Source organism: Ylistrum balloti, unplaced genomic scaffold, assembly GCF_031769215.1.
Source record: "Ylistrum balloti isolate Yb309-2 unplaced genomic scaffold, AGI_CSIRO_Ybal_v1 Utg369874, whole genome shotgun sequence".
Classification (NCBI taxonomy): Eukaryota; Metazoa; Mollusca; class Bivalvia; order Pectinida; family Pectinidae; genus Ylistrum; species Ylistrum balloti.
Genome location: NW_026782015.1, coordinates 1152438 through 1167412, shown reverse-complemented (window position 1 = coordinate 1167412; position 14975 = coordinate 1152438). Strand labels below are relative to the sequence as shown.

Genomic DNA, 14975 nt, shown 5'->3' with positions numbered 1-14975 from the left:
TCCTTGTGTGAATTTTGCTTTAACCACCTATAGTAGGAAGTGAAAGGACTTCTTTACACCTTAAACTCCTCTCGTCAGAAGTAGGTAGCGACTGTCCAATGACCTTCTGTTTAAACTCCTGTTGTAATAAGTAGGAAGTGATTGTTTTAGTACCTTCATCTTAAAATCCCCCTGCAAGAAGTAGGAAGTGAGTGAACTATGACCTTCCACCTTGAAGAATTGTACCATCTGTAGTGCAGATTTAGTGTACTTTGATGTTCAAGTTCTGTCCACTTAGATTGAGTTTGACATTTACCAAAATCTCTTTATTCTTGATAATATACGCAACATCTGGTAATTGATTTCTATACATATACATGTATATGTATCTGTAACTGATTTCAATATGTTTTGGTAATTTTGTGTACTAAATATGATATACTACACTTACCAAGGTTAAACGAGCATGAATATTCATAAATTTAAAAACAACAAAATACTATCCATGATTGTAATATTTTATTATCTTTTCTGTGATAATTTCATATGCTCTCTCCCTCTCTCTGTCCTCCTCCCATATCTCTCTCATCACCCTTGCTTTCTCTTCCTCTCCCCTCTCTCTCCCTCTCTCTGTCCCCCTCCCATCTCTCTCTCATCACCCTCACTTTCTCTTCTTTTCCCCTCTCTCTTCCTCCTCTTTCTCTCTCCTTCTTTCATATCCTCATCGATAGTTCTGTGGGGACATAATGATATGGAATGTTCCACCTAAATATTTCTGGTACACAGCTGTGACAGGCAAATTGTTAAAATAAATATACACAGAAAAAATCCATTAATCTACAAAGTCACAGACAACAGTCTCAGAGGTACATAATTACATGTCTTTACAAAGAACTGCTCAAACATATTTTACAACGATCTGTTTAAACATTTATAATTTATGTTTTATATAGATACATAAATATGTACAAAAAGTTTTATTCCACTTTATAAAATGTTTGTACATGATCCTGACAAAACAACCAACCCTCAATCTAAATGATGTCAGAATTAAATCATAGTTTTTGTATGTGAGTTTGAAGTCTATCAGAAGTTCTTATTAATTACAACACTAAATCAGTGAGAATGTCCCAAATTCAAATCACAGGTACGTTGTATTCTAACAAGGATTCTGAATCTCAATGTTACATTGTGATAACTCGTTAACAAGAAGGATCTAAAATGTTGGTTTATATTTCTTTACTTCCACCATGACATGGTGAATGTTGATGAGCTCGTTCCTGATGGCCATATTACGGAAGGGTCCTTGTGAGAGAACTTTCTGGAAGCGATGGTAATACTGAATCAGCTGGGTCAGGGCTCCCTACAACAACAAGATTATGTTATCATTATTCCTGGCTCTGTAGACAATCGTCATACAATGCACACAATGGCGTACAATTTGCCATGTGACAGTGAGACTTGTCAGCATAAGCCACATTGATTCAGTTCAGCAACCCATCTATAATCCTCTATAATAATAGAAAATTACAACAGAAGTCATCCTAAAAAAGAATCTTTGTAACCCAGATATTTCTGTACTTGATCAACAAGAGGCTTTGTAACCCTGATATTTCTGTACTTGATATGTGGACAACAAGAGTCTTTGTAACCTAGATATTGCTGTACTTAATATATGGACAACAAGAGGCTTTGTAACCTAGATATAGCTATATGTGATATATAGACTACAAAAGACTTTGTAACTCCAATAAAAGATGTATTACTATAACTGATATATGAATTACATCAATTATCATTCACCTGTAGTATCTGTGTTCCATTTTTGAAGTTTGTAAATGCTCTCATTACATCACCATTGATCACTTCTAGGGCCCGTTTCCAGTCATTGTTGAAGCCTCTCACTATCTGCTGTACCCGTCCTGTAACATAGGTATCACAACTACAAACACATCATTACCAACCCTATAACATACATATCACAACTACAAACACATCATTACCAACCCTGTGACATACATATCACAGATACAAACATACCAGTATTGGCCTGACAACACATGAATGCATCCATTAATAAGATTGCTGCGCCATGTAGTGACAGCAATAAATTAGCATGACCCTTGGCACCCATAGCACCAGGATTTCACTAACTTATTTTTATGACATGGAGTTCTGTAAACAAGACTTGTATCATCTATGAATGCAACAAAATTGAATTGTGGTCAAGAGTTACCAATGGAAATCCTGAATTAAGTCACCTTTCCTTTACACTTGCCTAGTACTTTTATAACATGAAATTCACTACTTACTCTCCTCGTGTTTGAGACTATCAGTGTGACCACGTTCCAACATCACCTCACAGTCCTTTACAAAGCTAATGAGACCCCCGAAGTGAGGGGAAAGAACCTCCTCAATGAACTCTGTTGTGCGTGCAGTTAGCAATTCCTTAAAACTTTCAGATTCTTTGGAATCTTCTGTCGTTCTCTCCTTAAAAAAAGACAAACTTTAGTTACAATGTGTACATAACCATTAACATGATGTCATGTCAGAATGTGTCCATGGATGTGTGAATATCCCTCAGTTTGAATTTCATACAAAACAAGAAAATACTGTGTGATCAATGAAAAATATGTGACTTTTTAAATCTACTGACCCCATGACATTATGTTACTGCTGTAACGACTTTGACCAAAATGTTTCCTAGCACTGTGTCATATCTGTGATTTGTTGACCTGTTATAGCCTCTTACACTATGTCACTGTCTTGATACCTTGACCTAAAGTAGCTCAAACATGGTGTCACAGCTGTGATACAGCAGCAATACCCTGACCTATTATATCCCCTGTCACTGTGTCACATCTATGATACGTTGATGTGGTATAGCCCCTAACACTGTGTCAAAGTTGACCTATTATATCCCCTGTCACTGTGTCACACCTGTGATACGTTGGTCTGGTATAGCCTCCAACATTGTGTCATTGCTCTGATAACTATGACCTACCATAATGACCCCCAACATCATGTCATAGTTGTTGATTAGGAAGATCAGCTGTTCTTTGCGGTGTGGAAACTCAGCAGCCATCTTTAGAATGAAATTTTCCACTTCTGTCTGCAGCTGCTCCAGGATGCGCTGGACTCTCTCGTTGGGAAATGATTGGTTGATTCCCACAATAGCTGCTGAGAACTCAGCATAACGTCGTGTAATCTATTGAAATAAAAATGATGAATAAAAATACAGTTCTACAAACTTTAGACCTGCAGCTGCAAACTCCACAACTTTTATTTTTCTCAGGAATACAACTGATCAACATGAATTAAAAAAAACTGATGGAAATAAATATTTGTTTTATGTAATATGTTTGATCCCTTGTTAACAGACATCAAACATATGAAGCTTGTTTTGTTGTCTGATGTAACTTACATAATGTGGCCGGTTGTCAATGTGGCCAAACTTCTGTGGGTCACAGTCACGGACACTCTGTATGTTAAGGTCGAGGATGTATTCAAATCTTGGCCACATCATTTGTTGTAGTGCGTCCCAGTACCTAAAACATTTCAAAAGTCATACAAAAACACTTCAAAAATCATCATAATTTCCAAACTTTGTTGTATTTTTATTGTGATATTGTACAGCAGGTGATTACAGACTAAGACTTGATTGTGAAACTACAGAACAGTCAATTCATTTACATATACCTGTCTAGAGCTGGCACTGATCTCTTCTGCATGATGGAATGGAAGCGATATACGATGTGAATGGAGAGAAAAATGGCGATAGAATCATAGCAGTCATTGATGTACTCCTCCATTTGTTTCTGTGTAAAGATAAAACCATCAAAATCTTACACAGAAGTCATATGAGCAAACTATTGATCTCCCAACTCCATTACGGGTACTCAAATCAGACAAGGAGCTGTTGGTGTAAAACCAAAAATGATATTTATATATAACAATTTGTAAAATCGCTAGTGCAAAATAATAATAATATATACAGAAAGTTTTGTGGAGTGGAATGGTTTAGAAGTTGTAACATGGAAAGTAACCAGAAATTTAGTGTTTTTTGTCTATGTTTCCATGGTAACACAAAAAATACAACAAATAGAATGCTGTCAATAGCAAAAGGCACAAGTAGGGCAAATAATATATTCAGCAAGCTTTGTGAAGTCGAGTTGAATGGTTTTGGAGTTATAGCCTGGAAAAGCCCACAAATGGACGGACATACAGAGCCGAACTTAATATCCCTTGCAAATGCATTTCACAGGGGATTTTGGTTACCAGACAGGGAACTTACCAGGTAGAGTGTGAGATTTTGGTTACCAGACAGGGACCTTACCAGGTAGAGTGTGAGATTTTGGTTACCAGGCAGGGAACTGACCAGATAGAGTGTGAAATTTGGTTACCAGGCAGGGAACTTACCAGGTAGAGTGTGAGACTTGGTTACCAGGCAGGGAACTTACCAGGTAGAGTGTGAGGGTTTTGCCAATGATAGCATTAAATAGGTCTATAGAGGCGGAACCAGATGCCATGTAGAAATCAACAAGGAACAGGTATTCTCGACAACAGTTGTCCATCAGGGCGAAGTGGATACTACGGAACAGACACTCAAAGTTGTACTGCAATATAATCAGACACACAAAGTTGTACTGCAATATAATTAGACACACAAAGTTGTACTACTATATAATCAGACACACAAAGTTGTACTGCAATATAATTAGACACACAAAGTTATACTGCAATATAATCAGACACACAAAGTTGTACTGCAATATAATTAGACACACAAAGTTGTACTGCAATATAATCAGACACTCAAAGTTGTACTACTATATAATCAGACACACAAAGTTGTACTGCAATATAATCAGACACACAAAGTTATACTGCAATATAATCAGACACACAAAGTTGTACTGCGATATAATCAGACAAACAAAGTTGTACTGCGATATAATCAGACAAACAAAGTTGTACTGCAATATAATCAGACACTCAAAGTTGTAGTGCAGGTCATTCTGCTGGAATCACATCATTTGTCAATGTAAAGTTACTGATATTGCAAAAAGTAATTGTGTCATTATTATTACAGTGAACAAGTCATTCTCTGTTTTTCATTAAATTTGGGCCAAACATATTTTGTAATTATAATAAATGCTGTTTTAGAGGCTAAAACCATACCTTGGTGTCAGACTTTTGAGCTGCATGAGGGACGATGATGGGACCCTCCAGATCTGATCCAAGGATATTACCACGGTTACCGAGAGTAAACACTGTTGACCTATTTTTTAATGTTGGTTTCGTGGAGAAGAAGCTTCAGAAAAGTTAGGGAGAAATATAAACAAAATATTGCATGTCAATTTTTCTTCTTAATAATATTTACAATAGTGATTGACCTTGTGATATAAAGCTGAAAAAACTGAGCAAATAGTGTCAACACAAGAATATGCCACTACAAGTTATCTCCCCTGATTTGTAATCCTACCAAATTTTGATTGTGAGTTACTACTGCATTTTTACTCTATTCCTTTCTCCATGTGTACTTACATTTATACTGCAAAACTGTAAGTTTTTAATCATAAAAGCAACTGACCAATTTATGTCAAACATACAGCAAGCCTTAGTTTTGATGGGATGAAAAAAATACAAAAAAAGAAATCTCAATGGAGATAGTAGCGCTGTATCCAAAAAAGAATATTTCTTCTGGCAGTGTCTTCTACCCCCATCAAGTCCTCTCGCTCTGCTACTTCTTCGAACTGCAAATAAAAAGTTGTCTAGTTACCTAGGCCAATTTGAAAGTGAAGCCTTTGGATAAATATGCATTTTATCCCTAATAATTAAAATCTATTATTATCAAAATAGTGATTTTCTTCATTGTTTGTATCTCTCCACACTTGTCCTTAGTACCTAATCTTTATTTCTCCAACCATTCCTTCAATACTTTACTTGTATCTTCCCACAACTCCCCTCAATTCTTTATCTGTATCTCCCCACACCATCCCTCAGTTCTTTACCCATATCTCCCACACCTTCCCTCAAAACTTTGCATTATCTTCCAACACTTTCTTTAAATGCATACCTGTATTTCCCCACCCTTTTCCCCACATCTCCCCTCAGTTCTTTACCCATATCTCCCTACCTTCACTCAAAACTTTACATGTGTCTCCCAATACCTTCCTTCAATGTTTTACTTTATTTCCCCACACTTTGTTCCCACATCTTCTCTGAATTTTTTAGGTGTAACTCCCTTCACATATTCTTCATGTCTTATCTATATCTTTAACATTTTTCTTCACTCACATTTGTATCAACCTGTTTCTACCTTTAGTTATTACCTGTAATTTCATCAGTCTGCTCAGGTAACCCTTAAAATAAGAGTAGTACATCTTCCCCATGGTATCAATGTATTCGTCTCTAACTTCCTTAGCAACATGTCTTTCATTGGCCATCAAGAATTCATTGAAAAACCTGTGAAGTATTATACACTCACTGTGAATACACTTAACCATAGATTTGATGTTTCAAATTTCTTTGAACATGTTCAAATAAAAATTAACTATTCCTTGTGAAGGAAGATTTTAAAAATAATGAGACTTATATGAATAATGCTGAAAACATTTAACATCAGCTATTCTTCAAATGAAAAAATACAAATTCTGTTAATGCCAGTAACAGAGAAAACTGTTGAAATTTACCCAGTAGAGGTTTAGGACAAAAACAAGAGATTTCACCTACTACCTTTCATAAAATGAAATACATGTATTTTCTTTTAATTTTTTTTTTTAACTTTCTTGTATATATACACACACCATGGCAGAAATTATCTAAGTCTTCAACAGGCATACTAGTATAAGCTTAACCATGACCACCCTTCATTGTTTTCTGCAATAACACAGATTGGCTTAAAAATATAAGCATTACAAGTCTTTCTAAATGAAATCCTACCTAAATTTCAGCATTGCATTTTGTGGTATTGTATAGTTGCTCATAGGCTTGCGGAAGGAGTATATCTTCTGCATTAGGAATTCTCTGATTTTGGCTATAGCCTGTAAAGAGAACAACAGTAATTAGTAGAGAGTCTGTAATTAGGTTGTAAATAGCAAACAGTCTGTAATTTTTATCAGTGTCTGTAACTATTCTGTAAATAGTAGAATTTTTTGTAATAAGGTTGTAATTTGTAAAAAGTCTATCATTTGTATTATACACCCTGTAATTAGTAAACATTCTGTAATTAGTCTGTATTATTGTATTTCTTACAATGGAATAAAAAAAATCCAATATTCTAGAAACAATATGATTCTTCACTATAATACACTAGAAACAATAAAATGTTTTACTACAATACAATATAATCATAATTTACCTTTATTTTCAATTTTTCTAGAATATCACGGACATCGTAACAAGACTTGGCATCTCGGAAAGACTGCTCCTTGACAAAGTTAATTTTGTGGTTTAACTCATGGAGATGTTCAAGGAATTCTCTCTCTGTTACTGGTGTGTCGAGGATGTGACTGGAAAATATCACAACCAGTCAATAACATATCAAGCCTAGTAAATATACCACACCTCGTCAATGTAATATTACACTTAGTTAATATGATATCACATCCAGTTAATATAATATTACACTTAGTTAATATAATATCACATCCAGTTAATATAATATTACATGAAACACTTTTTACCCTAAATAGCATTTTTATAGCTGCATTCAGTTGGACATGTGCAATGTGAAGGCCAAAAGCAAACAGAATGTAATGTACAGAATGAAACTGGTTTAATCCTCTCCAAGTCCGGACAGATCAACTTGGTTCACTTCTGCAAACCGAACCCTCCCTTAACTGACCAATATTCATGTCCCATGCATGGTTGGTTTGGAAAAATTCCATGCTGTATTATAATGTAACTTACTTGATCATTGTCTCTGGTATAACCATCTCATCAACAAACTGACTCAGCTCTCCTCTCACAGCCTGTAATATAATAAGTTAAGATTATTTGATTGCATGGAACCACACAACTCTGAACTGGCCACTGATCTGTCATAGATCTCTATGGTACAATTGTATGTGTGGTGTTTACCTGTCTCTACCCACCCTGTGACCTGTATTATCTGTACCCACCCTGTGACCTGTATTATCTGTACCCACCCTGTGACCTGTATTATCTGTACCCACCCTGTGACCTGTATTATCTGTACCCACCCTGTGACCTGTATTATCTGTACCCACCCTGTGACCTGTATTATCTGTACCCACCCTGTGACCTGTATTATTTGTGTATGTGATCTGTATTACTCACCCTGTGATCTGTATTATCTGTACTCACCCTGTGATCTGTATTATCTGTACCCACCCTGTGACCTGTATTATCTGTACCCACCCTGTGACCTGTATTATCTGTACCCACCCTGTGACCTGTATTATCTGTACTCACCATGTGATCTGTATTATCTGTACTCACCCTGTGATCTGTATTATCTGTACCCACCCTGTGACCTGTATTATCTGTACCCACCCTGTGACCTGTATTATCTGTACTCACCCTGTGATCTGTATTATCTGTACTCACCCTGTGATCTGTATTATCTGTACTCACCCTGTGACCTGTATTATCTGTACTCACCCTGTGACCTGTATTACCTGTACCCACATTGTGACCTGTATTATCTGTACCCACCCTGTGACCTGTATTATCTGTACTTCCCCTGTGACCTGTATTATCTGTACTTACCCTGTGACCTGTATTATCTGTACCCACTCTGTGACATGTATTATCTGTACCCACCCTGTGACCTGTATTATCTATGTATGTGATACTATTATATGTGTGATGTTTACCTGTCTGTACCCACCCTGTGACCTGAATTATCCTACCCACCTAGTGACCTGTATTATCTGTGCCCATCCGGTGACCTGTATTATCTTTACCCACCCTGTGACCTGTATTATCTGTACCCACCCTGTGACCTGTTTTATCTTTATCCACCCTGTGACCTGTATTATCTGCACCCACCCTGTGACCTGTATTATCTGCACCCACCCTGTGACCTGTATTATCTGTACCCACCCTGTGACCTGTATTATCTGTACCCACCTTGTGACCTCTATTATCACTACTCACCCTGTGACCTGTATTATCTGTACCCACCCTGTGACCTGTATTATCTGTACCCACCCTGTGACCTGTATTATCTGTACCCATGGTGTGACCTGTATTATCTGTACCCACCCTGTGACCTGTATTATCTATACCCACCCTGTCACCTGTATTATCTTTACCCACCCTGTGACCTGTATTATCTGTACCCACCCTGTCACCTGTATTATCTTTACCCACCCTGTGACCTGTATTATCTGTACCCACCCTGTGACCTTTATTATCTGTACCCACCCTGTGACCTGTATTATCTGTACCCACCCTGTCACCTGTATTATCTGTACCCACCCTGTCATCTGTATTATCTGTAACCACCCTGTGACATGTATTATCTTTACCCACCCTGTGACCTGTATTATCTGTACCCACCCTGTCACCTGTATTATCTTTACCCACCCTGTGACCTGTATTATCTGTACCCACCCTGTGACCTGTATTATCTGTACCCACCCTGTGACCTGTATTATCTGTACCCACCCTGTGACCTGTATTATCTGTACCCACCCTGTGACCTCTATTATCACTACTCACCCTGTGACCTGTATTATCTGTACCCACCCTGTGACCTGTGTTATCTGTACCCACCCTGTGACCTGTATTATCTGTACCCACCCTGTGACCTGTATTATCTTTACCCACCCTGTGACCTGTATTATCTGTACCCACCCTGTGACCTGTATTATCTGTACCCACCCTGTGACCTGTATTATCTGTACCCACCCTGTGACCGGTATTATCATAGTACACCCTAGCAAGGTCTGTGAACATCTGTACCCATGGTGTGACCTGTATTATCTACCCACCCTGTGACCTGTATTATCTGTACCCATCCTGTGAGTGAACATCTGTACATACACCTCTACATCATGTACATCCTATCAAGGTTAGTGACCCTGTGACCTGTCATTACCTCTACATCATAGTACATGTGTGGTGTTTAAGTTTGAACATCTGACTGTCATTGTCTACATCATAGACATCCTAGCAAGGTTAGTGAACTCTGCTGTCATGCTGCTACCTCCATCCCTGGAAGCCATTCAGCATCTGTTCCATTCTCTGCCATCACAAAAAAGAATTATAAGTCAAAACCTTCCCAATATCACCTGGACTCACATAAAAAGACCACAAATGGGGCACATGTTATAAAAGTTCTAAAACTATCACAAAATTACTGATACTTCTAAAGCACCTCTACATCATAGTACATCCTAGCAAATTAGTGAACCTCTGTTGTCATACACCTCTACACTAGAAAAAGGAACCTACATTCTAAATAAATAGCATTTAGTGAACCTCTGTTTTGTCAACACCTCTACATCATAGTACATCCTAGCAAGGTTAGTGAACCTCTGTCTGTCATACACCTCTACATCATAGTACATCCTATCAATGTTAGTGAACATCTGCCTGTCATACACCTCTACATCATAGTACATCCTAATATGGTTAGTGAACCTCTGTCTGTCATACACCTCTACATCATAGTACATCCTAGCAAGGTTAGTGAACATCTGCCTGTCATACACCTCTACATCATAGTACATCCTAGCATGGTTAGTGAACCTCTGTCTGTCATACACCTCTACATCATAGTACATCCTAGCATGGTTAGTGAACCTCTGTCTGTCATACACCTCTACATCATAGTACATCCTAGCAAGGTTAGTGAACAGTGAACACCTCTACATCAATAACTAAACATTGCATGAGGTACATTCAGGAGGGTTTCCCAAAAACATCTGCCTGTCATACATCCTCATAAATAATATTTTGTCATTCTACATAAGTACATCCTAGCAAGGTTAGTGAACATCTGTCTGTCATACACCTCTACATCATAGTACATCCTAGCAAGGTTAGTGAACATCTGCCTGTCATACACCTCTACATCATAGTACATCCTAGCAAGGTTAGTGAACATCTGCCTGTCATACACCTCTACATCATAGTACATCCTAGCAAGGTTAGTGAACCTCTGTCTGTCACACAACTCCATACCATAGAACATAAAATCATTCAAAACCAAAAGTATTTCTGATGTATACTGTGTAGTTTATGTTCAATATTTTAATATGTTCCTCAAGTCTCTAAACTGGTTACCAATGCAAACCGTTGTTTATTTGTCAATTAACACAGAAGATACACTTACTAAGGAGTATACCCTTACCCTCATGCTTCATGTTTGTGTTAATATAGTGAACAATTTATACAGAACACATTCTGAACAACTGAAGAATTTTTGTATCTAATCACGACAAAACCTTATCTTAATTTTGTTGTACACAATGTCAGTTTGCTATAAGTTTCACTTTAGCTGTAAATCTTTTTAATCTATTCTATCTGATCTACCTGTATTTCATGTTTTTATTGACCTGTAAATGACATCACCCTCTGTAACTGTAGTCAACTCACCTCTAAAATAGTGTCACAGGAAGCAATCTGTTTGTGCAGACTGGCAATGTTCTGGCTTTCCTTGATGTCTGTACCACTTAAGGAATCACATCAGTCTTAATAAGTATGTGAGCAAAACATTGTGATACTTCAAATTATGGGTAGCAACTCATTCTAATAGCAGCTATGTTAACCTTACGGAAATCAAGTGAGAGGCTTATAAAAATAAAGTCGGACTTTAGACAAGTCAGCTTTGTGAGTAAAAAGTTAGTCCGATAGGAACCGAGTCAGTCTGTAGAGAACTAAATCAATCTGACAACAACCAAGTCATTTAGACTTGAGCTGATCATCAGGTGACTTGGTGAACTTTTATATGGGGCAAATACTATATATGGGAAAAATCGACTTGCCATGGTTTTTCCTCCATCTTTTTACCAGAGTTAAATTTCAACTATTTTTGTCCTGTGGGCAAAAGGCAAAAAACAAGAGACTTTAGAAAATATTTCCTTGTAGACAGTAAATCAGGGAAATGGATTAAGATTCATTTGAGAGGATAAAAAAATCCTCTGTAAATGTTACTTTAAAGTATCACAGAAAAGGGAATCAATTTAATCTTATATGTATCAGCTAATTTAATATGAATCAAGTTACTCTGATGTAAATTAAAATTTCTCCAATGTTAAACAGTCTGACAAGGATACAGTCCTGTATGGAGGCATTCTCCACATCCAGTAGTTCTTTCTCCACTTGTTTGGAATACTGCCTCAAGTCAACCCCCTAAATCACATTAGAAGAAAAACTTCTTCAATGTCTACATGCACCTATCTTAATCCACACAAGAATTAGACTTAAGGTCAATTTTATACACTTCTCCAAAAATATTCTTGTACCAATTGTATGAAAGTATTGAAATGTAAGGGGAACAATGCATTGATTCTACATTATTTATGAAAGCTGAATTAACTTTTGCTTTATCAAAATGGGAAAAATGTGCAATATAACATACAATTTCGACTTGGAAAAGGAATAGGTCAAAATGCAACTAATTGTCCTCAACTTAAATAAAAACATGTAAGAATTGTCTCCCTTTGTCAATATTCCAAATTTGTATGCCTTTCACCTGCTCAGATTATAACACAAAATACAGCTATGTATCCCTGATATGGTCTGATGATGACAAATATGTATTACATATTATATATCACATAAATTTAAAACATATTATACCATCCGATCCCTAAGAAAATATCACTTTATAAGTTTAAACAAACCTTACTTCTTATATCATCCTCAAAACCAGATATTGTAGTTCTAGAAAATTTTAGTTCAGCCTGCAAAGGTAACATTTTGAGTGGCCTGTCAGGCTACAATTTGAAGTAGAAGAAATCTATTGATTTCATGTGTGTGAATCTTAGGAGAGTTTCACTGAAGGCGATCCAAGACTGATGATTAACTTACAGTGTTGAGGGCTTCTTTAACAATGTCATCTTCCAAATTCTGTTGAATATGTACTGAAAATAGAATCAAATCAGTTATTTAATCATTTATAACACCAATTCAAACTGACCAACTCTTTATATCTCTTTACAAAGAGTTGTGAAGGGAATACACCGCCACTATTTTCCAGTATCTTAATTCTTCTATTTGTCTACCTGTAATTCCTTGTGTAGATGTATTGAATTGTTTGTCTCCCAGGCTGAGAATGAAATGTCACAAAGACTTAGAGGAGCTACATGTATTTCGATAAACATTACATCCAGAGAATTCAAAAGTATTTAAAACCCTTCTACTATTCAGAGTCAGAGGCCAGTGATCCACCTCAAATATTGTCATAAAACTTTTCTCCAAAAATTTGTTATACCCAGTCAGTTTCCTGAAATCAAATATTTCTACAGTCAAGTAATTACACACCATCCAACATTCTGAAAATTACCTTCCAATCCTGCAACCAAGGAATTATACCACCTACGAATAATCCTACAGCCAAGCAACATTTACTGGTAGTCATCTAATTCTACTGGTATTCACTATCAGCTTCTTCCAGTCAACCATTTTACTATCATTCAACATTAGGTTCCACTAATCAACCATTTTAATGGTAATCACTGTCAGTTTCCTCCTACCAAACATTTCACTGATACTCACCATTCGTTATCTCCAGTCAACCATTTTAGTGATACTCACCATTCGTTATCTCCAGTCAACCATTTCACTGATACTCACCATCAGCTTCCTCCAGCCAAAAATCTTCTGAAGTTAAGTCCAGCTCACCAAGATTTAACTGAAGATTGTCAGCAAGGTCCTATAGTATATATGCATAAAACAATATCACAGTAAGAGAATTGTGTTCTGCAGTCCTATTAACATTAAACATTGATTGGCAGACCAATGTTTACACTTTGGATTGGCTGTGTTATATTGTATCTCTATTCAACACAATGATTCTTACAATGTACATTATATTGCATTGGGGTAGTGGGCTTATTTTCAATATTTGTACTAACTTCAGTTAAAAGTATTTTTACATGAATTATCATCGTGAAAGAACAAGGAAAACACACATTCCTATGAAATGCCCCAACCAGTAATCAAACCCAGGTCAATCTACTATCGGCTGTTTCTACCAACATGCTCCATCGGCTTAGTAATCAGTTAGTTATTTAAATACAGGATTATTCTCAAAAAGAAATATATAAAGTTTGTTTTAAAAGAAGTGCAACTAAAAAGGTGTCATATCTTTAACATCATCAAACTGCAAATGTGACAATGTATATTATTATTAATGTACAAGATTGCATTGCTTATTGTTTTGAAAAGATATGACACCTTTTTGTTGCAAATGTTTACAAGGACTTTATGTGTTTCTATTTCCAATGACACTGTATATGCGGAACTAATTGATTACTCAAAGCGGTAACTATCCCTCGAATGCATAACTATTACTCACATCAATGGTTGTACCGAACATTTTACTTGAACACTTTGAAATACAAGACACGCCGATCTGCTCTTTTTACGTCATTAGTTTGCCTTGTACAAACATGGATTTAAGGATTTGGGTTTGAATGCAAGTGTGTTTAATCCTATCGATCAAGAAACCAATATATATACAGTACAGCACTTGTCTTGCTATGTTTACATTAGACTTCTCTGAACGTCATTATCGGGACCTGAACATATACATGTTACTCTGTTACTTAGTACCTGTACTGAAGCTCATGTATTGATTCTTATTGGGTAAATGCTACAACATGTGAAAATTTCCTACATAAGAGTATGCAAAAGAATGAGTTGGTGTTCTTACCTTATTTTGCTCCGCAGCAGTTGACGCCATGTCACCAACTTCATCTGGATCAGTCTGATGTATACATCACGAATTCGACCAATGCAAACATTTTTCAGATCAAGCATTTTCACTATCTTGACTTCCTTTTCCGGTAATC

At 36.6% G+C, this 14975-nt stretch overlaps 1 protein-coding gene across 1 annotated transcript; it reads right to left on the bottom strand.

The window, feature by feature from the left end:
* Window positions 1–516: 516 nt before the first annotated feature.
* Window positions 517–14866, bottom strand: LOC132546084 (vacuolar protein sorting-associated protein 52 homolog). The gene is given in 19 exon segments (XM_060209780.1): window positions 517–1342; window positions 1783–1901; window positions 2292–2469; window positions 2984–3187; window positions 3404–3527; window positions 3679–3797; window positions 4440–4595; window positions 5161–5297; window positions 5681–5735; window positions 6315–6447; window positions 6925–7025; window positions 7343–7493; window positions 7894–8034; window positions 10160–10197; window positions 11554–11621; window positions 12234–12309; window positions 12991–13043; window positions 13756–13834; window positions 14837–14866. Coding segments are annotated over 19 exon segments (2109 nt in total). The 3' UTR covers window positions 517–1195.
* Window positions 14867–14975: the final 109 nt, after the last annotated feature.